This window comes from Pseudopipra pipra, chromosome 2 (genome assembly GCF_036250125.1).
Source record: "Pseudopipra pipra isolate bDixPip1 chromosome 2, bDixPip1.hap1, whole genome shotgun sequence".
NCBI classification, from domain to species: Eukaryota; Metazoa; Chordata; class Aves; order Passeriformes; family Pipridae; genus Pseudopipra; species Pseudopipra pipra.
In genome coordinates, this window is record NC_087550.1 from 114,897,629 (window position 1) to 114,923,492 (window position 25,864).

The following is a 25,864-nucleotide window of genomic DNA, read 5'->3' on the forward strand; positions in this document are numbered from 1 at the left end:
ACCTCCCCTGCCGTAGCTCAAGGATATGTCCTCTCATCCTGGCGCACTGAACCTCTCTGAGGCTTGGGATACAGAGGCACAGGTGCTCAGGTGCATGGCCAGGGCTTGGCTTTGGAAACACAAGGCACGTCCAGAAAGGGCAACGAAGCTGGTGAAGGGTCTGGAACACAAGCCTGATGAGGAGTGGCTGAGGGAGCTGGGGGTGTTAAGCCTGGAGAAAAGGAGGCTTGGGAGGGACCTTCTTGCTCTCTACAACTCCCTGAGAGGAGGTTGTAGCCAGCTGGAGGTCGGGCTCTTCTCACAGGCAACCAGCGACAGGATTAAAGGAAATAATCTTAAACTGTGCCAGGGGACGTTTAGGTTGGACATTAGGAAGAATTTCTTCACATAAAGGGTGATTAGACATTGGAATGGGCTGCCCAGGGAGGTGGTGGAGTCCCCATCCCTGGAGGGACTGGACATGTCAACTCAGTGCTCTGGTCTAGCTGACACGGTGGCGTTCGGACACAGGTTGGACTCGATGACTTCAGAGGCCTTTTCCAACCTGTCATTGACTCTGTGATCCCCTTCGAACGCTCCGGGACGCCTCCAGGCAGCACTGCCCAGGAGGAGTAGGGAAACCCGGTCGCTGCGAAGCGGGTGCTCTGCCAGGCTCAGCGCAGCCACGGGAGCCGGAGGAGCCTCCCGGGGAAGGGCTGCGGGGTCTCGGGTGCGGTGCTCTCCCGGGAAGGGCTCCGGGTGGCGGAGGGGAGGCATCCCGAGCCAGGGCGGTGAAGGGACATGGACAGGGACGGAGATAAGGGCAGGGACAGGGATAAGGCACAGGGACAGCGCCGCCGCCCCCCGCACTACACTTCCCGCCCTGCTCCGCGCCCCGGCCCCGCCGCCTTCCGCTGGCGCGTGGTTTCCGGAGCGGATCGGAACCCGGAGCGCGGATCCGATCCGGGTCTGGCCATTGCCGGGGCAGGTAACGCCGGTCCCCCCGCGCTCCTCCCGCCCGCACCCCGCGCCCTCCCCCGGGGCACCCCCCGCCCGGGACCCCCCGCGCCCGCCCCGCCGCGGCTCCTCCCGCCGCCCCCCGCGCCGCGCGGCGGGGCCGGGGCGGGCGCGGCGGCGGCTCCGAGCGGCTCCCGGGGCGGCGGCGGCTGCGGCCCCGCCGCCTCCTCCTCCCCGTCCTCGTCCTCCTCCGCCGCCGCCGCCTCCTCCAGGCCGCCTGTTCTTTGTTACAGCGGCCGGGAGGGCGGTAGCGAAGGGGGCGAGGCGGGTCCGAGGCAAAACCCGGCGGAGCCGCTCCCGGATCGCGGGCCCCGGGCGGGCTCCGGGAGGGGGCGGAGGCGGCGCGGTCCCGCGGGGCGGCGGGGCGCGGGTGGGGTGTCCGCGGGGGGTCGGCCCGCGGAGGGAGAGGGACCCGTCGGGGCCACGGGGATGCGGGGCCGGGAGCGGGGAAGCGCCTCGGCTTGGCCGCAGGGGGTCGGGAATGGATCGGGAGGGTGGGGGCGGGCAGGGGGGGAGGTTCCATGTGTGATCCAAAGGGAATGGGGGAGGAAAAGGAAGAGGCAGGTGTAGCGATGCTGATCCTGCCCCGGTGGGAGAAGGTGCGGCGGGAGCCCGAGGAGACAAAAGGAGGGAAAGCCGCGGACTGCGGCGCTTCGCACACGTGAATTTTCTGCAGTACGCTCGTTTTCATTAAACTTTGCATATACTTCATGCACATGGTGATGGGGAGCGCTGGGAAGGGCAGGTGGCTCCGACTCTCCCAGCCGGTGTGTTATTCCGTGTCCCCCCCCCGACTGGTGTAGGAATCGCCCCCTCTCCTCCTCCTCCTCGACAAGAAATGATAGAATGGCCATAATTTTGTGGGAATGCAAGGCCTCTCTGTAGTTTGCCAGATGTTCTGCAATTACTTTGAGCAGTAGCATGAACAAGTTTGACTACATCATGAGCAAAACTGCATTTTTAAGTGCGTTCTCGCACACGTGCATCTGCAGCACCCGCCCACTTGTGCTTTCAAATTATTTATTCACACTTAATAGAAGCCCATTCTCAAACCAATGGAAAACTGAAGAAAGGCAAACTTTAATTTTAGCTTGTTGGTCATTAAGTTCAAACACAGATTTTTAGGCGTTGGATTTATTTTTTAGTTATTCTTGCTTATTTTTTTTTTAATCCATTTGCAAGGTCGGAATTACTCAGCTTACCACTGGAGCCTCATTTCTTCCTTCAGCAGTTTATTGGGGGAAAGTGTGTTTTTACATCATTTCTTACATTTTTGGATCCTTTATGGCACGAGTGGTTCTGTCACAGTAACTCACATGTCATGCTCTGCACGCAGGTACCTGTGATGCTGCAGCCCCTCAGTGTCTTCATTTGGGTTCCCTCAAGTTCCAGATATGTTTGGAGGCCCGTGTGGCAGCTGGAATTTTTGCATGTAGCTGTGTGCTCTACTCTCGGGCACAAAGTCACCCATTTAATTATACAAGCAGAAAAAAAAATGTGGTTTTCTGCTCTTTTACTGCCATCAGAATTAGGCCTTGTACCAGGTCTTATTTCTTCCGCGTAGCTTTTCACCTGATTATTCACTGCTAATGATCACTCTCTGTTTCATATAAAAAATACCTGGAATTCCAAGAAGGTTTGATTATCTCTGCAAGACAAGAGCAGAATTATGGGCAGTGGGATGAGTGACTTAATGGAGTATTTTTCTGGTACAAATGCTTGAAAAGAAAAAAAAAAAAAGTTAGACATGGCCCAGAGCAACAGCAGAAAGAGGGTAACAAAATTCTGAAGCCTGTCTTCAGTGCCATCATGTGAGCCCACGTGGAACATTGTGACTCTGTTTACCAGCTGGAGCGGGTGGCATGGTGTCATTTATCTCAAAAACTCTTGGGGAAATACATGTGAGATTTGGGAGGAGTTTTGAAGCCCATGGGTGAGGAGTGTGAGTCTGTAAATCTGAATTTTGAAGCAGATAGGGGTGTTTGTTTCAGAGCCCAGCGGGTCGTCGTGCCGGGCGCGGGAACGGTGGGTGACGGATCAGAAATCCTGCGACGTGCAAAACAAAAATCTTTGTTGATGAAAACTGCGCTAATGCAGGTGATAACTGAGGTGTGGTGTCCTTACCCACTGCGTGAGGGACCTCTGAGGGACCTTCACGCTTTCTCCCCATCACCTTGAACAACATTGATGCTACTGTGATTTCTCCGCCCCTTTGTTGCTATTCTCATCTGACGGGCCCTGGAACAAGACTGATGTTGCTGCTCCTGTAACAACACATGTCCTCAATCTGCTGTTTGTCAAGGATGCAACACAGGAACATCCTGGAAGGGGAATGCCTTTGCTGAGTAGGTCACACAGCAGCATTGCTGGTGTGGCTGCACTGCATCCCCCCTGAACCATTGACCAAGGACGTTATTTGTTAATTCAGCCATATTTAGGATGAAAGTCTTGTCAGGACATCAACTATCTAAAAATAGTACACCTTTGTACACCTCTTGAAATAGTGCAAAGCATCCACATAAAGTCTTGGTTAAAAAGCAAACCCATTTTTTACATCAGCTTACAATGCACTTTCTGTGGCTGGTTTTGCACCGTTGTTGTTTGGATTTCCCTAAATACGTGTTACATTGTTTGCTGTGCTTTCAGGGTAAGAGCTTTTGGGGAAATTTCCTGAATTTGCTGTTGTGCTCAGCACTGGGCTTTTGTATAAATGTTTGTTATGTTATATGAGCTTAGTCCCCAAAAGCTGTAGCCAAAAAAGGCCCAGCTTTGTGCCACAGATAGGCAGTGTTGCCCCCTTCCCAGGGCAGTGGGTGTTAGGAAGGATCCTGCAGTTGGCAGGTGGAGTTGGGCAGGGCAGAGCTTGGGACAGACCATGTGGGAAAGTCAGGCTGCCCATACTCCATGACCAAAATTCCCCTTAGGCTGTTGCCCAGATAGCTGAGTAACGGGATCCCTCCTGCCATGACCAAGAGCCACAGTGACCAGGTGTCCCTTTGTATTCCCATCAGCTGTGATGGCTTTCCACCCAGTGCATCTCTGTGTGAGGATGGAGCCCTTTGCTAACTGGGAGTTGTTTATGGATTGGTGAAGGAACCTGTTTGCTGCTTCTGGTGGAGGCTGGAGGTGGAGCAGGGTGTGGGTGCAGCTGGAATCAGACATTGCTCCCAGGCTTTAGCAGCACAGTTGGCACAAGTGTGGAATCCTTCCTGAAGCAGTGAAAAGGATTGTGTGGGACTTGTGCTGAGAGGTACCTGTGCAGAAGTAGCTGCTGCTCTGGGCTCCAACCTGAGGCCTATTTCCACAGCCCAGCTAGGCAGAGCACATGGAGCATCAGTCTTCAAGAGTAAACTCCTAATGGGGAGTCCTGCTCCTGCCCTGATCCTGAGTAATGACTGTTCTTGTGCATATCTTTGGCTTGGCTTTTGTTGCAGTAGTAGCAAATGCTTTATCTATTTTCAAACAGGGCCCTGCTAGTTTGGTGTGTCATGTTTCCTCTCCTCTTGTCCTCCTCCCTCTCACAGGTTCTCTCTTTCTCCTTCCTATTCTCTTCTTGACCAATATACTTTCTATTTCTAGAGCCTCATCTCTTTTAGACTTGGGTCACGATCTTCTTGTTGCTTTGCCTCTTACTGGGTTATTGGAAAAATTGCTTGTTTGAAGAGGAGAGCCTTTTCATGGTTAGAAAAGGGAGAGCTATCTGCTGTTGTGATCTTAGCCATAAATAATCAGACTTATTGCCATAATTTAATCACTGAGGAGCAATAGTGTTCATGCAAGTCTTTAATACAGGTCAACAAAAATGAAATGAATGTAGATTATCCTTATTTAACCATGAAAGCAAATTGGTGAGTTACTATTTCATGGAAGGCCAGTGTCAGAGATGGGATTTGTTTTCCCAGGTTTTCTGATGTTCATTACCTCAATATACCTTAGCCTTTAGAATAAATCTGTGACTTTACCTGCAGTTTTTAGGTTCTTAGGATTATTGTGTTTATTAAATAAGTAATCTGCCTTTCAGAGATAATTTTTTTAAGCCACTGTTCAGGAAAATGTTGCACGGGGGCCTTGTTTCTGCAGTCACTGGGGGTTTTAACAACTTTAATTTCTTTAACTTTCCATTGATACTCCTTCAGGGACATTAGTGTGTTTGGGTGTGCTCTGGGCCAGTCAGCATCGTTACTTCACAAAGGGATGTTTACATAATATGGAAAGTAAAAGTCATTCGGATCTAACTTCATCTTTTGTATTTTGGCAGGTTTAAAAAATGGCCGAAGATGGCAGCGATGAGATTATGTTTATTTGTAAGTATCAGGAAAAAGATCCGACTCTCATGTTGTGTGGCTTGTCTACTCAGAACGTTTGAAATTAAAGACTAAAACAAACTAAGATTTTATTTAGAAAAATATTTTATTAAAGGAAGCTCAAACAGCTTATGGAGGAATAGAGAGGAGGGCGTGTAATTGAAGCATACACATTCTGATCCTGTTGGCAAACACACAAGGAAACCTCTGAATGTGAGTGAGCAGAACAGCTTTTTCATGGCTGGAGTAAGTGAGAATGAAGGCCTAACACCAGTGTAAGCCTTTGTTTATCCAGGCAGCTTTAGCAACCCCGAGGTGTCTGTGAGGAACTGTGACCTCTGCCCTGACCTGAAGATCTGCACCTCCACAGGAGGGGGAGGCAGGCTCATTATTCTTTCAGAACAAGCCCAGTTTGAGATGCACCAACTGCTCTGACAAGTCTCACTCGTGGCATTCACTGGCTGTGGTTCACGTTTCTGCCCTCTGTGTAACCCCATGTGCCACACCGGGCTCTGTGGCCTGGGATCTGGACTGTGGGATCGTGGTGAGTGAGGGAAGGTTGCAGCAGTGGTGTGCCAGGGAGTGTGGTGGGCAGTGTCCCATCCTTGGTGGAGCTTGGCCAGTAGCTCGTTTCCCAGTGGCACATTAGCCCTGCAGCCTTGCCTTTGTCACCAGCCTGGACATGCAGGATCTGGTGTCACCGTGGAAAAAAATTAAGAGATGCAGAGTCCACTCACCTACTTGTGTGAGCAGAGAGGGCCCTGATATCGTGGATCCGATCAGGGCAGACCAGAATGTGTCCTTGGTTTTTGGATCCACAGTATTTTACCCCTGATGGCTCCACAGGTGCACTTTTAACCTTATGGCAACTATATCAGGAAGTTCCACTTTTCCCTTCCACCACAGATTCCTTCAAAAATAGTGTTGACTGCTGGCATTTTTACTGAGTTGCAGATACCAGTAGTGAAGTTACCTTGTCTTCCCATAAAAAGATTCTGGTGGATAGCAACAAGAATGGAAATGTGATGCCATTCCTTAATTGCACAGATAGAAAGTCACACACACGATTTTCCTCTTTCCAGTGAAGTCCATGGTCTTTGAATGTCTCGAGTTTTCTTGTGCTCTCCATAATTAGTTTTTCCCATGGGATGTGGGGACTGCTTATGTTCTGAAAAAGCGAGTTGTTACAAATGATACTGTGCATTCCCAGAATTAACAACCCTGAGTACATATTTCATAGACAAGAGAGTTTTGGAATACTTTTTTATAGAAGTCTGTGAATACAGTCCCCCCCGGAGGTATTTTATGCTTATTCCCATGCTAATTTTTGTGTTTGTCCTGTGGTTGTAATGTCTTGGTTGCTGTAAGGTATCCCCTGGATATTGAGACATGCCACACAATGCCAGTGTCGTATTCCGCTGGATCTGGTCATTCCTCTACAGAGGAGAGGAATGTGTGGTTTATTCCTGCATGTAGTTGTGGACAGTGCAGTCTGAACCCATACAGTGGCTTATCTTTGCAGAAGTGAGGAGTGCCTTGATGCAATCAGGAGAAAAGAAAACCACAAAGTTTCCTTTGACAGCAAAGCCTGTGTGAGAAGCTGCTGCTCTGGCTATTCCTTCCTGTCCTCTTTGGTTATGACAGCCCTTTGTGGGTGATAATCCAGTTTTTTTCAGCAGTCTGGTTTACACATTCCTCTGTGGCTCCTCTCTGCTTTGGGAAATCTGTATTTAGCCCAGGTTATTTCAGGAATATTAGGCACAGTGTGAGCTACAGGCTCACCTAAAGGAGTGGGGATGGTGGGACAGTAAACAGGACAGCTGTAGGCTGAGTTTAGATGCTGGTGCTGCGTGGATGGAACTTCCCCACGGATTCTTTGCTCTGACACAACTGTCTGGTGCTGTACAGCAAGCCAGACTGGGAAATTAATTCAGCTGAAAAATAAACTGATGGGAAGAGCTGGTTGTCTCATTCCTCGGTTCACCAGAAGGCAGCACAAACAGGAGGCAGCAGCCAGGCTTGGGGGTTGCATCAGTCAGTACTGCTGTTTGTCAAATATACGTGAATTTTCACTGCTAAGCTGTTTTTGTTGCCAGAAGAAGAAACAATGTGGAGCTGTGTATTGCAGTTTGGGATCCCCTGGTTTAGAAGAAGTCCTTTTATTCACTGGGACAAATACCTGGGGGGGAGAAGTTTCCAGTTAGGAGTTCAGAGTAGCTTTACCAGAGGGAACATACCTTGGAATGACATGGCTTTTGTCATGTCTCTTCCCAAACAAGGTGTAGTGATCCTCCTCTTTGCATCCTTACTGTGGTTACCTGACTTGCCCTTGTAAGTGTGGAGCTCAGATGGAAATGGCACTACAGGAATATAACCCCTGTGTGATGATCTCCTCTGAAGCTGTGTCAGCAGCTGACCAGGCAGGGCAGTTTGGCAGCTATTTTTTCACAGCAAAGCAATGTATATGCATTTGGAATCCTGTTAAGTTAGCTTATTTTAGAAAGCCTCAAATTATCGTGGTCTGAAAATGGTTTCTTAGGAACCACTCAGTTCTGGGTAATTTACAGCCACTTAAACTAAAAGTTAATTTAGGTAAACTGACAGTGAACTAAGTGTATTGTGCAGCCAGATGACTTGTTTGGAAAGGCACCAGAAGGTATCTTAGAGGTCTGTCTCCCTGCTCTGTGGGTGAGAAGTGTGTGTGGGCCAGGCATGGCTCTGGGCAGAACTGGGCTCCCAAAACATGCTTGTGCTGAGGTCTGTGCCAGTTCTGGTACTGATTTATGCCTCCTGTCACTGAAAACACCACATTAGCCAAGCTGTTTCTAAAAAACCAGGTTCTGGGGAAGGTAGTAATGTGGTTTTCTTTATCTGCGACTTGTTATAGCACTTTATCTGAAGAATAATGCCATCTTTAAGCAGAATATTTACTGTGGATGTAAGGCAATTATTTTCCCTCTGAGAGAGAATTTAAAAAATTGTCTTCTGATAGCACTGATCACAGTGTGTTATCTCACCTATGCAGGTGCCAGCTATCAACTCGATGTTCAATTATTCATGTTCTTTTAAGCAATACAAATAAACATCTGCCTCTCTATGTATGTATTTTGCCTGGTGCCAGGTTTGGCTTGGAAGAAGGAGGCAGCTGTCTCACAAAAGTGTTTTATCAACCTTTTCTCTCTGCTTCCTTGCAGGGTGCGAGGACTGTGGGCAGTACCATGATTCAGAGTGTCCTGAGCTGGGCCCAGTGGTGACAGTCAAAGACTCCTTTGTCTTGAGCAGGGCAAGGTAAGGAATGTTTGAATTAGTCCTGCCTAACCCAACACCCCTGTTAGTCCTTTAAAACATATCTGCTGGCTAATGGGTGTCGCTGACAGCTGGAAAGCGAAGTCCCAGTGGGCTGCAGAAATTTATGGGAAGCACATGGCCTTGATTAAATAGAAAAATTGATGCACGCACTTGAGTGCTGTACTGAACTGAAGCCAAAAAAATAACGTGCCACTCATCAGGATCTGGTTTCTCCGCAGAGGTTTCTGGCAAAAAGTCAGGTAGTGCCAGATGGGGTGATGACTCCTGTCTTGGTTGAGTACCTGGCACTTTTTCCCCTCCTCAGATGCACTGTATTAGTTTCAGAGAAGTGTGTGAGGATTTCTCATTCATGCTGTATCCTCCTGCTTGGTATGAACTCCATCATTCCTCCGCTTAGAAGCAAAACAAGTTGTTCTCATTATTGTGGGTCTTTAGGAATGATTAGGGGTAATAGTTCTGTCAGAAAATCTGTGACAGCCCAGCAGAAACGCTCATGTTTGCCAAAAGAAACGAACAGACTAAATCTAGTTGGGAGCAAACAACACTGAGTAGTGATTTTTAAAGAGAAAGACAATCAGGCATTGTCAGCAAAATTCATATTAAGATGTAAAATGTAAGGCTCAGGAAAGGAACCAGCTATTGTGAAGATGTAGTACAAATCCAAAAGGGGAAGAGAGTTCAAATGGAGTTCAAATGGATTATATAATGTGCTCAAGGCTTCTATATTTCTCCTCAGGGGAGTCACAGGCAGAAAACATGGGCATGTGGGCAGCAAGTCTGGCACCTGCTGGCTATGTAGGCCGTAGTGTGTATTCCCAGGATCGTTTTGTAACAAATACTGGATGTGCAGGATGTGCCACGTGGGGCAGGATGCTTCTGGTGTCCCACCCTGTACACTGGCAGCACTTGTGCAGGAGCTGTCACTGGTTTTCTGGGCCTTCCTGGAAAAGGAACTGCCCTGGCAGCTCCTGCCTGGCAGCACCTTCCTGTGCCTGGAAAAGCCTGCCATGGATGATCTGCTGCAGCAGATGTTAACTGTTAACAGCCCTGACACTAGAGGTGCTTTGTCTTTGGGGGTAATTTCAAAATAGGAACAACAGAAACTGGGGATGGAGGCGCTTTTCTTACACACAGAATCTGGGCAGTGCAGTAAGTTCCACCCTGCACTACACAGATTGAATGACTGTTGTTTCTTACCTTTTATCTATTTTCTTTTTCCTTGCAATTTAATGCTCTTACTTATTTGTATGGTGGAAAATTACCACAGCGTCCAGAATTTCCAACTGTGAGTGTTTGCAAATGTGGTGCTTGCACTGGTTTTCAGGGTGGTTTTTTTTTTGACATGCAAATGCCAAGTTTTCCCTAGTGGAAGTTTGGGCTGCTGGACAGTAGATTTGAAAGCAGAATTTAAAACTGACTGTATAACAGAAAAATGTATTTATTTTCCTGAAGAGTTTACAGCCGAAATCAGGTAAGATAAGAAAAGGAAAGAAGAAATGTAAGGGCAACCTTTATTTTACATCTGGGAACAGTAGCTGAGAGAGTGAGTTGTCTGAGATTGAGGGCAAGTTTAACCACAAAGTGGATATGACTCTTAAAAACCAGTCTAGTTGTTTAACCACAATTGTTGTTTCCTCTGTCCTAATGAAGAGATGAAATGAATAAACCATAAAGATTATAAAAGAAGTGTTGAGAAACATCTCCTGAGCTTCACTGTCTCTAACATTGCTTATTCTATGTTTAAAACTGAAAACATTTTTTTCAATTAATTTGCTTATCACTATTATCTTCTTGTATTTCTCTTCATCTAGACACTAAAGCAGTTCTGCCAGTGTCAACTTTTGTAGTCAGTAGTCTGTCTGATTATTTTTAGCTTTTCCATCTGTTAGCACAGACCTGAAAAAACAGAGTTGCATTTGGGGTCTGTAAAACCAATACGGTGGTTCCAGTCATATGATTTTTTTGGGAAGATGTTCTTTGTGTATTCTGTGTAGTAATAATCTTCATTGCACAGAAGCACTTGTGATCAATGTATCAGTGTTTGTAATAAGGGATCTACAAAGCAGATGGGAAACTTCCAGGGCTTTTGATCTGCATAAGTCTATAAAGTGTTAATTTGGGGAGGGATATAGTTTATTTTTTAAAGTAAGCATGATCATAACCAAAGATATGTAGGATAATTCATTTGGGAAGAGGCCTCAGGATATTCCAGTCAGAACTAACATCCATGCTCAACCACTCATTTTTATGCATATTGTCCCTTCTGCTTTTGCCCGTTTTTGATGTCTTTCCCATACTGGGAGCCCAAAAAAGGAGGCAGTAAATCATCAGGATCTCATGAGTGCAGAGCAGAGGGGAACAATCAGTTGCCTCAATCTGTTGGCTGCTCCTCCAAATCACCCAGGCTGTGTTTGGCCCCCTTTGCTGCTGGGACATGACCTCATGTCCACCTCGCTGCCCACCAACCCCCCAGGGTCTTTCTCCCTGGTGATGGTGCTGGCTAGGGTTCTTCCTGCAGTGTTGTCCCATGGGTAATTATTTTTTTCTTAAGTCTCTCTTCAATTTTTAGGTCATCTCTGCCTTCTAATTTGGAAATAAGACAACTGGAAGATGGGACTGAAGGAGTGTTTGCTCTGACCCAGCTGGTGAAACGCACCCAGTTTGGCCCATTTGAGTGCAAGAGAGTTCTCAAGGTGGAAAAAGAATCAGTTTTTCCCCTGAAGGTGAGACACAGCACATGAGAAGCGAGAACAAAGCTTCAGTTTTACCTGTGATGGATTTATGCCATCTGAAACTATGGAAAAAAGTGTATGTAGGGGGATTATTTGGATCATCTTTTAGGTGTGCTCTGTAATGGATGAGTTAAAGAAGCAGTCTCTGGGCAAGGTACAGAAGAACCAATCTAGTGGATCATTCTGTGTTTGAAGTGTTACAAGAGGTATAGTCAGCAAAACTGGTTGTCTTTCACCTTCTGCATGTGATGATACAAGAGGGACAACAACTATGGCAGTTAACGAGACCCTTCAATTGGATTGTTTAGCTTTATGGAACATGCAGAATAAGTTGGGTTTTTTCTTCTGCCTTGCATTTGTTTTATTCCTCTCTTGACAAGTTTTGGCAGGAAAAATGCTACACTGAAAATGGAATTCGGTCTTAGTTTTCACGATACCTAAGTCAGAAGTAAAGACTTAGGAATATGACTTGGGCTGATGGGTGTTTTGCAGCGTATTTCACTCCATCCTCCTATATCCAGCCATTTTATGAGAAACTGGTGGCTGTAGCAAGAACTCTTAGGATAGGAAGTCAGTTTGTTCCCGTCCTGCTCCTGGTAGTCTGTCTCAGACTTACTCATCTGAAGGTGCGACCGATAAATGAAACACGCCTCGTGCCAGTGTTGAGGCTTGCCTTGTCTCTGCTGTACACTGAAAAGAAGCCATTGCAAAAGCAGGAAATAAAAACCTTCCTTGACTTTGTGTTATTTATCGGGGTTTTTATTGCATGCACATGTTTTTCTTGGTAGGTGTTCCAGAAGGATGGGCCCCTGGTGTATTTTGACACCACAAACGAGGACGATTGCAACTGGATGATGATGGTGCGACCGGCCACCGAGTATGAGCACCAAAACTTAACTGCCTTCCAGCATGACAATGACATTTACTTCACCACCTGCCAGGATATCCCGCCAGGGACTGAGCTGCGAGTGTGGTATGCAGCTTTTTACGCCAAAAAAATGGAAAAGCCAGTGCTGAAGCAGGTCCCTAGTGTTGCCAATGGTATGTGTGGGGGCCTTTCTTCCTTCCTAAGGGCCCAGTGCTGACAGGGACTGACAGTCCCTTGCTGTTGTAGTTGACAGGGCTGTTTATCCAGTAGGCTCTGCCCCCTGAGTCAGGTTAACCTGCGTACAGGGGTACCCTGCAAGAAGAAAGCACAGATTCTTCACCATGGTGCAGCCAAGTTTTTGAAAACAGACGGCCTAGTTGGAGATCGAGCCTCTTTAGAGTGAACAAACTGGATAAATAGTTCTTAACTAAAGAATTGGTGGTTGCATTTCTGTTTTTCTGGGTAGAAGGGCAAAGGAACTCGAGTATCAGTGAAGTCTAAACATATGTGCAGATTTTCTAAGGAAGCCATTCCCCTTCAGTTGCAGTGAAAGTGTTTTGGTTTTGCACAAAACTGTTACACAGTTCTGAAATAACTACATTTGTCTTAAGACATGGGACCCACTAGAATAAGATCCACATGACTGTTTGTGCATTGGAAAGAAAGGCAGCGGATTTTTTAGAATCTGAATTAGAATTACCAGAAGTCTGTTGTTCCTCTGCCCCTTTATTTGCAAGGGTGTTTTCCTCCTGCTCTGGAGTTGGGAGTGTTCCCTGAATGGTATTACTGCTATGCTGAGTATAATTTGGGGTGACAAATGCTTGGGGAGAGGCCATTGCCATCAGCTTTATGGTTGAATCTTGATCATAAGCAGAATCTCAAGTGCTACAGCTGAATTATTGCAGTGAACAGGTTTCTGAATTATGAGATGTTTTTGGTTGGTATTGAGAGGTTTCATCTTTTTCCTCTTTAGTTTAACCTGTTCATGTATTATTGCATGGATATGGGCATTTAAAAATATTGCTTTAGTATGTCCTGCTCTTTCTGTTCAGCACTTTCACTGTATACTCCAAAATATTAAAGGCACATTGCATGAGATTCAGGTATAAGAATGTCCTGGTTAAAATTTTACATGAGAATGTTTATTTGCAGGCCTGCTACAGAGTAAAACTTTTTGACTTTGTGGTTGTTTCAAACCACCACGACTATGGTTACTGCTCTCAGCACAGAGCAAGAGAATCAAAAGGTCTGGAAAGTAAAGAAGATGAACTGTTTTTCCTCTTCACAGATGTGTGCTTGGCAGTGATGGAATCTGATAAAGAAGGGAATAAGGTCTCTTCAAAACCTTCTGCTGTCTTACCCCATAAAAAAACGAAGAAATCCAGCATATCAGCAGCTGATCCAGCAGGTAGGCAAAATTACAGTGTTTTTAAGGAGGTAGAGAGCAGATCTACAGAGCTCTTAGGTCTAACAGTTCTATGTATATAATTGTATATATATGGTTATATAACTTACAGCAAATATTAATTTAGAGAGGATTTGAAAGTCTGGATTTTTCTTTTAGTTTTCATGGGTGGAGGCAATCCTAAAGAAAATCTTCAGACTCCCTGTGCAAAGTGTAACAGTTCAAATGATCAGGTTCCAGAAGAAAACATGACACTGTTGGGTAGGTGTAAGAACAGTTTGGAAATTACAAAAATACTGGCCATCCCCAAATTACAATAATACCAGAAGCCTATTCATGTTGAGACTGTTCTGGATTACAGGGACTCAAATTTAAATGAATTTATAAATAATACACATACTCTTGGCAAAGAACATATGGCTGAGGAAATAGGACAATTAGAGTACCTAGTGTGGAGATCAGGATCAAAAAAAAACATTCTGGGCCTGTTCTTTAAAAGGTCACTTTCCTAAGTTTTGCTTATTAATACTAAAAGTAGCCAGGAGGAGAGTTGTTGCAGATGTGTACAAATTGATTCTTTAGAGGATCCATTTGTTCCTCTTGGATACTGTCACAGCTAAAAATGGGAAGTTGACTGGGAAGCTGTCTTTGAGCTTGGCATTACTGATTTTTCTGGGGGTAAATTATGAAGAATTTGAACAGCCCCTCTCACATCCTTCATCCTGCTGTCTGAAAGTCCAACTTCAACAGAAACAAAATGCTGCCTGTTGTATTTTGGGAACCCTAAAGTGTTCACACTGATGTTGTGTTTTGGTGCTTCCAAACCAAAATATTCTCCTTTTGATTCTGACTGTTTGCCTCAAGTCATGCAAAGCAGTTGCCAACTGACAGATCTGTGGTTCCAAGTAAACCACGTTGCCCTGAAGCCTCCCTGGAAGCCTGAGGAAGTGGGAACTTAAACAAGACCTGACTCTTCCTGACGAACCAGAGCACAACTAGGGTTTCTGGGCTTACTGCTTGAGGCAGCTGAGGAGCAAGGGAAGTGCAGAGTCAGGGAAAATTAAGCTATGCGGAATCTTGGGGTTTAGATTTGCTGGTTTTGTCCTCCTGGACAGAGCTCTCAGGAAGTTCTTTATGTACCCTGTGAAGAAGGAATTTCTGTTGCTGTACTATCTAGTAATTTCTTATTTATTTATTTATTACAGCATGGATGAGATCACACCCCTGTAGTGCAGAATGTTGAGCATAACTCGTAGCAGGGAACAGCCTCTGCCTCAGAGAGTCTGTTATTATGGTTTAAGAGCCAACACTGAAAAGGAGGAAGAACTTTATTGTCCCCTCACAGATGGGGTTCTCAGGCAGAGAGAGATGAACTGACCTACTGATGATCATCCAGGAAATCTGTGGCAGAAACTGAAGCACAGTTTGAATTCCCTGTGCTGCCATTTACTTACCCAAACTTCAGTGTGATCCTCCTCCTCTGAGGGAGTATTGTACACTGTGGAATATTCAGCTTTGTGTGAGCCAAAAAAATCTCTGAATTGGTCCAGATTTATTGGATCCTCTTGACAAATTCAGACACATTATTCAAGGACTAAAATACAATGGACTGTGAACAGAGTAACCATTTTCCTCTTTTTTTGTCTTTTTCATTCCAGTTCCATTTTCCCTCTAATTTTTTCTTTATTTTCGCTATCTGGCCTGAACTTGAAAAAACATTAAATTAAAACATTAATATGGTGGTTTCATAGCACATTTGATTAATGGAACTGCTCAAATCCAGGTTTTCATTGTTCTCACACTTACTTCCATTAATCCAAATGTTCTTACTCTGCAATGCTCTTCACAGAGAACAAGGAGGCTTCTCCTGCTTCTTTCCTCAGCTGACCCAGAAGAGCACTGGTAACTCCAGTTTTAAAGGTGCTAAAAATTGCATTATATCATGACTTTTATAAACACAGTTCTTAGAAAGTGAAAAAGGAGCCCTCAGGGCTTTACAAGAGCACTGATACTCTCTCCTGGCATCATTTAGTATCTTCTGGTGTTTCAAATGTTCCTGTTTGGAAAACCCTGAAGTGATCCCAGCTGATCCCCATGGGCCTTTTATACCGCTTAAATTGTAACCTGTGATACTCAGGGAGGTATTGCAAGATAAATAAAGCCACAGGGATTTACCACCTTTCCCTTTCCAAGGCTTTTCAGTGTTTCTTCTTGCTGTGATTTAGTGAACACTCCGGAAGGCAGTGGAACAGCAGAAGCAAAGCCCAGCCAGTGGATGTGTAAAGTGTGTTCATCTGCTTTCCAGGAGCCTCAGCTGCTGACAGGTAAGAAGTGCTAGAAATTCATGAGACAATACTGAGAACCATCAGCAGAATTCTGCTCTTCCACAGCTGCGAAGCCACGACAGTCCACGATGCAGTAAGATAAAGGTTTTAGTTTTTGTGTTCCTTTAAGAAAAAGGGTAGCAGGGAAGGTGATATTTTGTGTGATATTTTGGATGTGAGTGGTCAGTCTGTGGGCAAACAACTTTATTCTTGAATCTAGAAGAAATAAAACTCGTTTAGAGGATGACATGTGACTGTCAGGAAAATCAAGGATGGGGAGCTGCATGAGCAGCTGTCAGTGATGCCAGCTTATACTTCGTAATATTTTCTGTCTGATATTTATGGCACATATTTAGTAAAGGTAATGAAATACTTTTTTTTTCTGCATTTTGTTTGCAGCTATATTATGCAGTTTTAAAAAAAAATATTTAGAAGCTCTGACCATTCAATGAATTGTTTTTGAAAAGGGGGCTTAGCCCCTAAATAACTTGGGCATTTGGAAAAACATACCTGTTATTAGTATGCACAACCTTACTGGATATCACAACAGTGATATCCAACAAATCTCCTAAAAAATTCAGTCCCTGTAATTGTGTAAATGTTTAATAAATGATATGCTTTTATTTAGGAAAGTATTGGGACTGGTTTTGAAATAATTTGAGTCTCTGCAAAGAGAGATGAACCTGATAGATGGGCTTCAGCTGGATCCATTGGACTATTTCATGACAGTTTCTTTCCTCCTTACTCTCTTGTTCTTTCCCATCCACCCAGAGCACTTGCTGAGTCACCTGGAACAAGCCAAAGGTGCCCCCCAGCCCAGCCCAAATGATGCTGTGGCAGAGAAGGCAGCAGAGGCTCCCCCCACGGAGCAGCCAGAGCCCAGTGATGCAGCCAGTGCCAGCACAGACTCCAGGAGAAAGGCCAGGAGGGGGAGAAAGGCCAAAACACCAAAAGCAGAAGCACCTCTTGTCGTTGATGAAGAGAAAGATCCTGCAGGTGAAACAGAACTTAAGAAAATGAGAAAGTGTTAAGGAATGTATCCACTCATACATCTGTATTGATGCCTTCTCAGGAAGACCTAGAAAGTAGCACAGAGACAAGACGGAGGTTTTTAGTTAGACCAGCAAAGCAGACAATTAACAGGCTTTGTTAATTATCTCCAAGGGCCTTGTCTGTGCTGGATGTTGCAGGACCTACATTTAGATTGCCTGCATTCTCCTGTGATGATTTTAGTAATAGAGAGGCCCAGAGAAACACAGGTTTATGAGACCTGCCTTGCTTTCTGCAGGGAGGAACAGGAGAGAAAGTATCTTCCCTCTCAAGAGGAGACATCTTCCTCTTGACCTTAAGGTTTATTCTTGAAAGAGGCCTTTTTCAGGGCATTATCTTCCTTGAAGGGAAGTTCTAGTAGGAAATTTTACAATGCATGGGCAACTGACCTTTTAGTGACAGGTGGAAAGGTAAGAAATTAGATCTCCCTATTAGATTTTGGCTACATCTTGTCATTCAGCAACCACTTGCTCTGACCTGGAAGTGACTTGTTAGCAATCCATTATTTGTCACTGACAAATAACATTTGGAACCTCGTGAGGCTCAACAAGGCCAAGTGCAAGGTGGTGGTCTTAGAACAGGCTGGGGGATGAAGGGATTGAGGGCAGCCCATCTGAGAAGGGCTTGTGGATGCTGGTGGGTGAGAGGCTGGACATGAGCCAGCAGAGTGTGCTGACAGCTCAGAAAACAGCCATGTCCTGGGCTGCCCTCGAGGGAGGTGGTTCTGACCCTCTTCTCTGCCCTCACGAGACCCTACCTGGAGTGCTGCATCCAGCTCTGGGCTCCTCAGCACAGGAAGGACATGGAGCTCTTGGATTGGGTCCAGAGGAGGCCTGCAAAGACCTCCCCTGTAAAGACAGGCTGAGAGACCTGGGGTTGTTCATCCTGGAGAAGTAGAAGGCTCCAGGGAGACCTGAGAGCCCCTTCCAGTGCCTAAAGGAGTCCTGTAAGAGAGATGGGAACAGACCTTTTAGCAGGGCCTGTGTGACAAGACAAGGGCGGAATGGCTTTAAACCAAAAGGACAGTTTAGATTAAATATAAGGAAGAAATTTTTTGCAATGAGGGTGGTGAAACACTGGAATAGGTTGCTCAGAGAGGTGGTGGATGCCCATCCCTGGAAACATTCAAGGGCAGTTTGGTCAGGGCTCTGAGCAACGTGGTCTAGTGAGAGACCTTCCTGCCCATGGCAGGGGGATTGGGCTAGATGACCTTTAAGGCTCCCTTCCAGCCCACCCTGTTTTATGATTCTGTGAACGTGTTTGCAGACAATTAATTTGTCCATTGCCACATCTTGTTACAAATTCTACATTTGAGGTTGTATTTCTAGCTATCCACATTAATGCTGTATTTTTATGGTGTGTTTGCAGTGGAACATGTGGCTGACATTGTAACTGAGCTCCCTCCAGAAGAGCTAGCCCTGCCTCCACCTGCAGAGGAGAGGATTATGGATTTGGTTTTAGGAAAGATGCCTAGCACCACAAATAGCATCAGTTCAGTGACAAAGTAAGTGTTCTGGGATGCACGGTTTCCTCTTGGGTTTAATTAAGATTATGTAGCATGTAGCAGCTCTGCTAGATTTCTGGGCCCACAGATGCTCTTTTTTATCAGCATAAAATTGTGTGATGGTGCTACTGCTGCTGCTGCTGCTATAAGAGCTGATTTTTGAGTGCCACAAAGATTGGCCTGTGCACTGGAAGATGGTGTGATATTGGTGGTAGAATTTTGGAACATAAACGAGAATTTCATTTTCCATCACAGTGCTGCTTTTATTCAGTGTGATTCCAAAAGCCTCCTGCAGCTGCAAGGTGAAATATTACTCCCATTGAATGTTGGTGATAAGACAGGCAAAGAAATTTTTGCTAAAAAAATACAATTTGCTAACTGTTATTATTATTATTCAGTCTTGCTTGTCATCTTAACTCATGAATGACCTCATGTTGGTTTTGTGTGATACTTCAGATTTAGAGCAGTGGGAGGGGAAAACTTAGGTATAACAGAACCTCAGGGAGACTCTTAAGTATCGTTTGATTAATTTGGATTCTTTTGTGTCTTTTTGTCTTAGTAAAATTGGCCTCTTGAATTATTTTTTTTTATAATAAAGCACTCGATTTTTCAAAATTAGCTAGTAATGCTATATATTAAAGTTCTTAGCAGACACAGAAAATGCATTTCAGAGTGTGGTTGTGCTGGGAAATAGCACAGTGCTGCTGCCTGGCAATGCCTTTTGCCTGGGAACTGCCAAGGTTTCCAAGCTGAAATAGCACTGATGTTTTCAGAGGGTGAGCAGAACAGATCCTTGCTGTTCCTCTGAGGGGGGCTGCAAAGAGAATCTGCTGCTGCTTTTTGCCTTGTTCATGCTGGGTGAAGATAATTTGGAATGAGACACACTCTGGCATCTGCTGCTTCCAGGGGGTGGCCAGGGGGGGCACCTTGGCATTGAGGAAGCTCCATCCAGGCTCCCTCCCTCCCTCTCTCCTGCCAGGAGCTGAGCATTAACACTCCTCCAGCTTCTGCCAGCTGGTGGAACTCTCTTGCAACCTGTGGGATACCTTTCAGTCCCTGCCTTTTTCTCTGATCCAGTAGGTTTGCTCATCACCAAAACACCATGTCCCTCAAAAGAAGTTTAATTCTCTCTAGTAGACACAGGATACGGCGGAAGCTGATAAAGCAGCTTGGGGAGCACAAGCGGGTCTATCAGTGCAGTATCTGCAGTAAGATCTTCCAGAACAGCAGCAACCTCAGCAGGCACATCCGTTCTCATGGTGGGTTTGCTCTTCACCTCACTTGGGGATTCATTTTGTCTCTTGTTGCTTCCACCTTTGAGTAAAATAGCTGGGATATTTTATATATTGGGATACGTAGCTATAAGAGAGCTATTTTTCATTTTTTCCTTCTCTTAACTCTCTCTAGGAAACTCTTTTAGTTATGCAGACCAAAGCATGAGAAGGTAACAGCTGAAAGTTGAAGCTAGAGTATTTAAAATTTGAATTGAGTACATCTTTTAAGTAAGGGCAAGGATGCACTGTTTATTCCAAAGCTATTCTTGCCTTAAAATATATACATATATATATATCACCTCCACCTTCACAGGCACATGGGTAACAGAGCTGTGTAAATGCCAGCTGAGTGCTTTTTAGCTTGTGATCTGCAGTTCCAGGGGTCTGTGTCCTATTCTAAGGGTTCCTTGAAAAATAATCACCGAAAAAGGGTGGGGGAGCTTAACAAAATCGTTGGAAATGGTTAAAATCCACTATTTAGATCTCCTGAATTACTGTTTTTCATCACTAGCCTGTTTGTTTGCAGTTTGCCTGTGCTTTGATTTCTCCTGTCTTGCTTGGAGATGGTTATAATCAATCACTGACTACTGTCCTTTTATCTTGATTGATCCCCTCAGGTGACAAACTATTTAAATGTGAGGAATGTGCAAAGCTGTTCAGCAGGAAGGAGAGCTTGAAGCAGCACGTTTCATACAAGCACAGCAGAAATGAAGTGAGTGGAAATGACCCTGGAAATGACTCTTGGTCTCTTGCTGAGGTTGGGTGGGAAGGTACAGTGATATTCCAGGTGCCAGCTGGGCAGCTTGGGTCAGTTCCATGTGAGCAGGGATCCCATGGGAGTGAGACAAGACTGATAGGGGAGAGGTAACATCTTCTGCTTGATGAATTTGCTAAGTGTGGACGTGCTTTTGAGCACGTACAAACCCTTTTCCATATCCAAATTTCATATAGAAAGTTGCTTCCAGGCATCAGTTACAGCAAGACAAGCTGGAGTTAGCTAGACCTGGATGCAATAGAGGTGAGATCTGACTTGAATTTATTGTACTAAATAGGACTGTTCCAGTCTTGTTTGCCTGTGTTTTTCATTTATCACCACCTGTAGTGTCCTTTAATGTGTGAGCTCTGGGCAGAGTGTGAACTTTGCCTATTGGTGAGGGCCTTTTGGTGCTGCTGCCATAGGAATATTAATAACACACCTATAGTGGCACCTTATTAGTGAATATTCCCTTTTCTGCTTGGCATCAAGGTTCTTAGCTCTCAGATTGCTGCCATCTGTTCTGGAGGATGAGTCAGATCACATCTTATTTCCCAAACATTCTGTCTCTGTGTTGGACTGGGTGGTTATCAGGAAGGCTGTGACATGAACATAGTAGCTATATGGCCTTTTTTTTTAATAGCTCAGATGTAGGAACATGGCAGGATGACACAGCATCAGAATTTTGCATTAGTGTGTATTTAAATGTCCTCTTGAAGGAATAAAAATTGGAAAAGACAGAAAGCTGAAAAAATAGTTGAGATTTAGAATTTCTCTGTCAGACATGACTTGGATTTTTCCCCAACTTAAACTCTTCCTGTTTGCAATCCTCAGGTTGACAGTGAGTACAGGTACAAATGCACCACGTGTGAAAAGGCCTTTCGGGTAGAGAGTGCACTGGAATTCCATAACTGCAGGACAGGTGAGAATGGATAACTGTTCCACTTCCTCTGGCATCTCTACTCCATTTTGGGGAGATGTGCACAAATCCATCTCAGCACAGAAACTACAGAAGGGCAGTAGGAATTTAGGTTTTTATCACCATCATCACAAGAAACAAACTGTCCTGTTTCCCTCAAAAAAAAAAAAAAGGTTTTTTGATAAGAAAAGTGTAACCAATAATCCGTAGAGCAACATGTGCAGTTAGGTACTGCTTTGTTTAGTATCTCCTGCTCACTTGTCTAATACCCTCACTGGTATTTCATTTGTATGTTCACACATAACCTGTCACCATCTCTGTTTGATTTTCTTTCCTGAAACTAAGTTCCACCTCATTTCTCTGAAACAGAGGAACTGGAAAGGGGATCAGTACTAGTGATAGTTGTAGTTTTCTGGAATTTCAGTTTTATTCAGATTTTTCACGTTTTATACTTGCAATAGTGTCTCTTAATGTCACTAGAACCTTTTCTCCCATAGCCATCCCTTGTGATTACTCATATTATTTATGCTGGGTGATCCTATGCTTAAAAAATAACATCCTGGTTTACTTTTGTGGACCCACCATAACTGTCAGTCCAGAATCCCCCAGGTAACTGCCCCTTAGAGCACCATTCAAAGCAGGGTTTCTCATTTCCTTTCAGAGGGTGCAGCTTGTATAAAACCTCAGCTTTGTGCAGAATGGAAAGTAGTGCCAAGTAACCTCAGTATTCTGTTTATTCAGGGACAGCAGCTCATTTTCCCTCTGAGCTGACCAATACAAGCAGCAGTTTTTCATAGAATAGAATCACAGAATCATTAAGGCTGGAAAAGACCTCCAAGATCATCGAGTCAAACCTTTGACTGAAAAGGTCAAAGTTTTCTCTATTCTTCAGGGCATCAAATTGTAACTTCTTTGGGATTGTTGCAGCACTGACAGAGTCTCTCTACAGGACCATGTTTTTGTGTTGCAAGAACAGTCTCAACTACTGAGTACAAAACAAATTCCTCACAGGCCTATTGTCGTGTGATGGTATATTTTTGAGGTTTTATACTGTATTCTGGAGTGTTCTGTACTGGCTGGTGTCAGGAGCCAATGCTGACAGAAATATTCTGGTGCTTAGACACAGCTGTGGTTGACTGTTGCTCTGTTTAGTGATTGTACCAACACTAAATATTCGAATCAGTTGTAACAGAATCCACTCCAAAACTTCATTTTAGTGTATGCTAGACCACAGTGGAAATATCCCATGTGAGGAAGTTAAAATGCTAGATTCCACGTTCAGGTTAGCATCGTATATATTTATTACCTTTGAAAAAAAATAAATTTAAAGAAACACACATGCTTTTGCATTTCCCTCCTCAACCCATGCAATGATGAACAAAAGAACTACCTGCCTCAGAAGCATACAAAGCCTCTGTTCATCTATAAAGAGCTCTGCATGGTTTCTTTTGCTTACAGATGACAAGACTTTCCAGTGTGAGATGTGTTTCAGATTCTTTTCTACAAACAGCAACCTTTCAAAACACAAGAAGAAGCACGGGGATAAGAAGTTTGCATGTGAAATCTGCAATAAGATGTTCTACAGGAGGGATATCATGCTAGACCATCAAAGAAGACACTTGGGAGGTAAGTTTACTGCAGATCAACCTAATTATTACTCTCAAACAGCAGTAGAGGTGAGAAAGTTAGGGAAATGATTGTGTGCATTAGATTCTTCTGAATGGTAGCTTTTTATTTTATTGTCAGTTACCTGATCCAGAGTAGCAAGTTTAAGCAAAATGTGACATTTATTAAAAATAATAGTCATGGATCCTGCAGGGGAGTTGTCTAATTGTGTGAAAAACTTTCTAGGAGATGCACCTGCCTTTTTTTTCAGCCTCATGTGATTGAATCCAGTGCTACTAACAGTCATGTGAAAGCTGCTTGGCTTGTTAAGCAGTAGTTTAGACTAGCTGATTTTAATTATGATTTGAATTCTGTTTGAGTTTTTTAAAAAATTGTGTGGTAACTCGAAAATCTGAAGGCAGAGAATTAACTTGCCATGTACAACTGTAAGTGGCTACTATATAAATATAGTATCAATGGGATGCTGTGGGATGTTATCTTTCAAACACTTGAGAATATATAAGAATGAGATTATGAGAGTTTGCTGTTCAGAATCTCAAGCATCTAAGGATGTTATAGGTACTGAAAGACTGGAAAAACTTCATAGATTGCTAAATATGTATTAAAATGCCTTTGTTTGTTAAAACCAAAGGTGATTTAAAACGAACAGCCAGATTGTCTAATTTTGTGTTTGGGGCATAGCTGATTGTCACTGGCTCTTTTTGTGATTCAGACCTTTTGTCATGAACCAGAGGAGAGCCAGAGGACAAGGGGCTGAATGGCAATGGCCAAGTGTCTCATGTTTAGCTGTCACAGAAGAGCTGGAGCCCTCTGTCCTCTTAAAAGGAGCAGGGAAAGAGGTCTGAAATCCTCACTGAGCATTAAAGCTGATGCTGAATTGTTGCCTCTTCTTAGAGACTCTCCCTCCTCTCCCTCTTCTTAGTGCAAATGTTTGATTGAAGTACCACGGCCTACTAGATCTGCCTGTTTCCTGGTGTTGACAACAAATGTCTGTTTTCAGACACTTTACGGTTGGTGTAATAACCAATAAGCCATAGCACATCACTTTGGGAGACTGCTTTTATATTCTTAAGACACTTTTAATTTAGAAATCATCCTTTTGTTATCAATTAAATCCTGCATCGAGGGCCTCCCCAGTGTTTCACTCTTCTCCCCAGTACTCCCCTGAGAGGGCATGCAGATTGGAGTGGAAAACCATGGTTTATTTTTTTGTTTTGTTTTTTTGATGGGGACTGTTCTGTGAAGGGGTGAGGCGTGTGAAAAGAGAAGACTTTGAGCACAGCACGGAGAACATGGTTCGCTACAAGAAGGAGCCTTCGGGATGCCCCGTGTGTGGGAAGGTGGGTGTGTGTGGCCAGGTCTGCACTGTAGCTCCAAGGATACCACAGTTTAGTCTAGAGAAGAGAAGGCTGAGGGGGGATTTCATCAATACATACAGATATCTCCAAGGTGGGTGTCAGAGGATGGTGCCAGACTCTCTTCGGTGATAGGACGAGGAGCAACGGCCGTAAATTAAAACACAAGAAGTTCCACCTCAACATGAGGAAGAACTTCTTTCCACTGAGGGTGGCAGAGCACTGGAACAGCCTGCCCAGGGAGGTTGTGGAGTCCAGTCAAGACATTGCTCTTTAAACAGCCGTAGCTCCATTGTATCCAAGCCCACTGTGATGGTGGGAGCTGTTAGGACAAAGAAAAGAACAAAAACTAAAGTTCAGGCAAGACCTTTTTTCAGGACATGCAGCACAACGTGGAGTGTCACACATGGCCCCTGTGTGTGTCAGTGAAATCTCATGGCTTAGGTTATTTAAAGTGGAGTTTTTCTGCCAGAATGTAAACAGCTGGAGTTGACTGTGTGCATTGGGAATCATTTTCCACTAGGAATCAAAGTGAACTCATAGCACAGTAATGGCATTGTTGCATTTGGGTGTTTTAGCACTCATGATCTTAAGTTGCTGTTATCACAGAGAGTGTGGGTTTAACTAGTGATTTTATAAATGGTTAATGATTCATGGTGCAAAATGTACCTGAGCAGCTCTTAAGCTGGTGTGTAGACCTCTGGATTTGATGCTTTGGATGTGTTACATATCAATCAAGGCAGATTTTGTGCATATATCTTTTTGTAGACAGGTGGAACATTCATGATTCAAAAGACACTCTAAATATTTCTAATTCTACCCTATGTAGTTCTGCTGCAGCTTTTTTGGAAGTCCATCTCTGATGAATGGCCAGTTTCAGTCAGTTCCTTGGAACTTTGCCCCTGGATTTTGCCATGCCAGCAGTTTCTAAGGTAGCCTGCTGGGTGGCTAACAGGAGATCCTACATGTTTCTGGCCAGAATGAATCAAAAAGACAGTAAATATATTCTGTGCTCTTCATTGGATAAATTACAAAGAACTGCTGGACATTGTCCAAAACCCCTTCATCCCTTCCTTCCTTCTTTGCTTTTAGGTATTTTCATGTAGGAGCAACATGAACAAACACCTTCTAACACATGGAGACAAGAAGTACACTTGTGAAATCTGTGGACGTAAATTTTTCAGGGTGGATGTGTTGAGGGATCATATTCATGTCCATTTTAAGGTATTGTGTTAATATTTAACTAGAAGAGGCAGATTGTTCTGAAATAACTAGGTTATCACTGAATTGTAAGGGATTGAACTGAAGGGGAATTGTATCACTCAGTGGTTGTCATAAAGATCCTTTTATAGATGTAATGCTGTACCAGTCGAGTCTCTTTACATTAAAGTTCCCTTTACACACACAAAAAATTAATACTATTTGTTTGAATAAAAAAATTAAT

At 44.4% G+C, this 25,864-nt stretch overlaps 1 protein-coding gene across 6 annotated transcripts in view; it reads left to right on the forward strand.

Moving 5' to 3' along the window:
• Positions 1 to 881: 881 nt before the first annotated feature.
• PRDM15 (PR/SET domain 15) overlaps positions 882 to 25,864 on the forward strand; it is a 34,199-nt gene continuing 9,216 nt past the window's right edge. For 3 of the 6 annotated variants that reach the window (XM_064647025.1, XM_064647028.1, XM_064647030.1), the window contains exons 1-15: positions 882 to 967; positions 5,255 to 5,300; positions 8,495 to 8,588; positions 11,179 to 11,332; positions 12,130 to 12,382; positions 13,498 to 13,617; positions 15,840 to 15,938; positions 16,710 to 16,934; positions 18,357 to 18,492; positions 19,570 to 19,751; positions 20,384 to 20,478; positions 21,355 to 21,442; positions 22,898 to 23,065; positions 24,311 to 24,405; positions 25,513 to 25,644. In XM_064647025.1, coding sequence (XP_064503095.1) covers positions 5,264 to 5,300; positions 8,495 to 8,588; positions 11,179 to 11,332; positions 12,130 to 12,382; positions 13,498 to 13,617; positions 15,840 to 15,938; positions 16,710 to 16,934; positions 18,357 to 18,492; positions 19,570 to 19,751; positions 20,384 to 20,478; positions 21,355 to 21,442; positions 22,898 to 23,065; positions 24,311 to 24,405; positions 25,513 to 25,644 — 1,878 coding nt within the window. In that variant the 5' untranslated portion in view covers positions 882 to 967; positions 5,255 to 5,263. Of the gene's footprint in view, positions 968 to 1,609; positions 1,672 to 5,254; positions 5,301 to 8,494; positions 8,589 to 11,178; positions 11,333 to 12,129; positions 12,383 to 13,497; positions 13,618 to 15,839; positions 15,939 to 16,709; positions 16,935 to 18,356; positions 18,493 to 19,569; positions 19,752 to 20,383; positions 20,479 to 21,354; positions 21,443 to 22,897; positions 23,066 to 24,310; positions 24,406 to 25,512; positions 25,645 to 25,864 lie in introns of those variants that run through there. The other 3 variants (XM_064647027.1, XM_064647029.1, XM_064647026.1) reach the window with 3 other exon arrangements.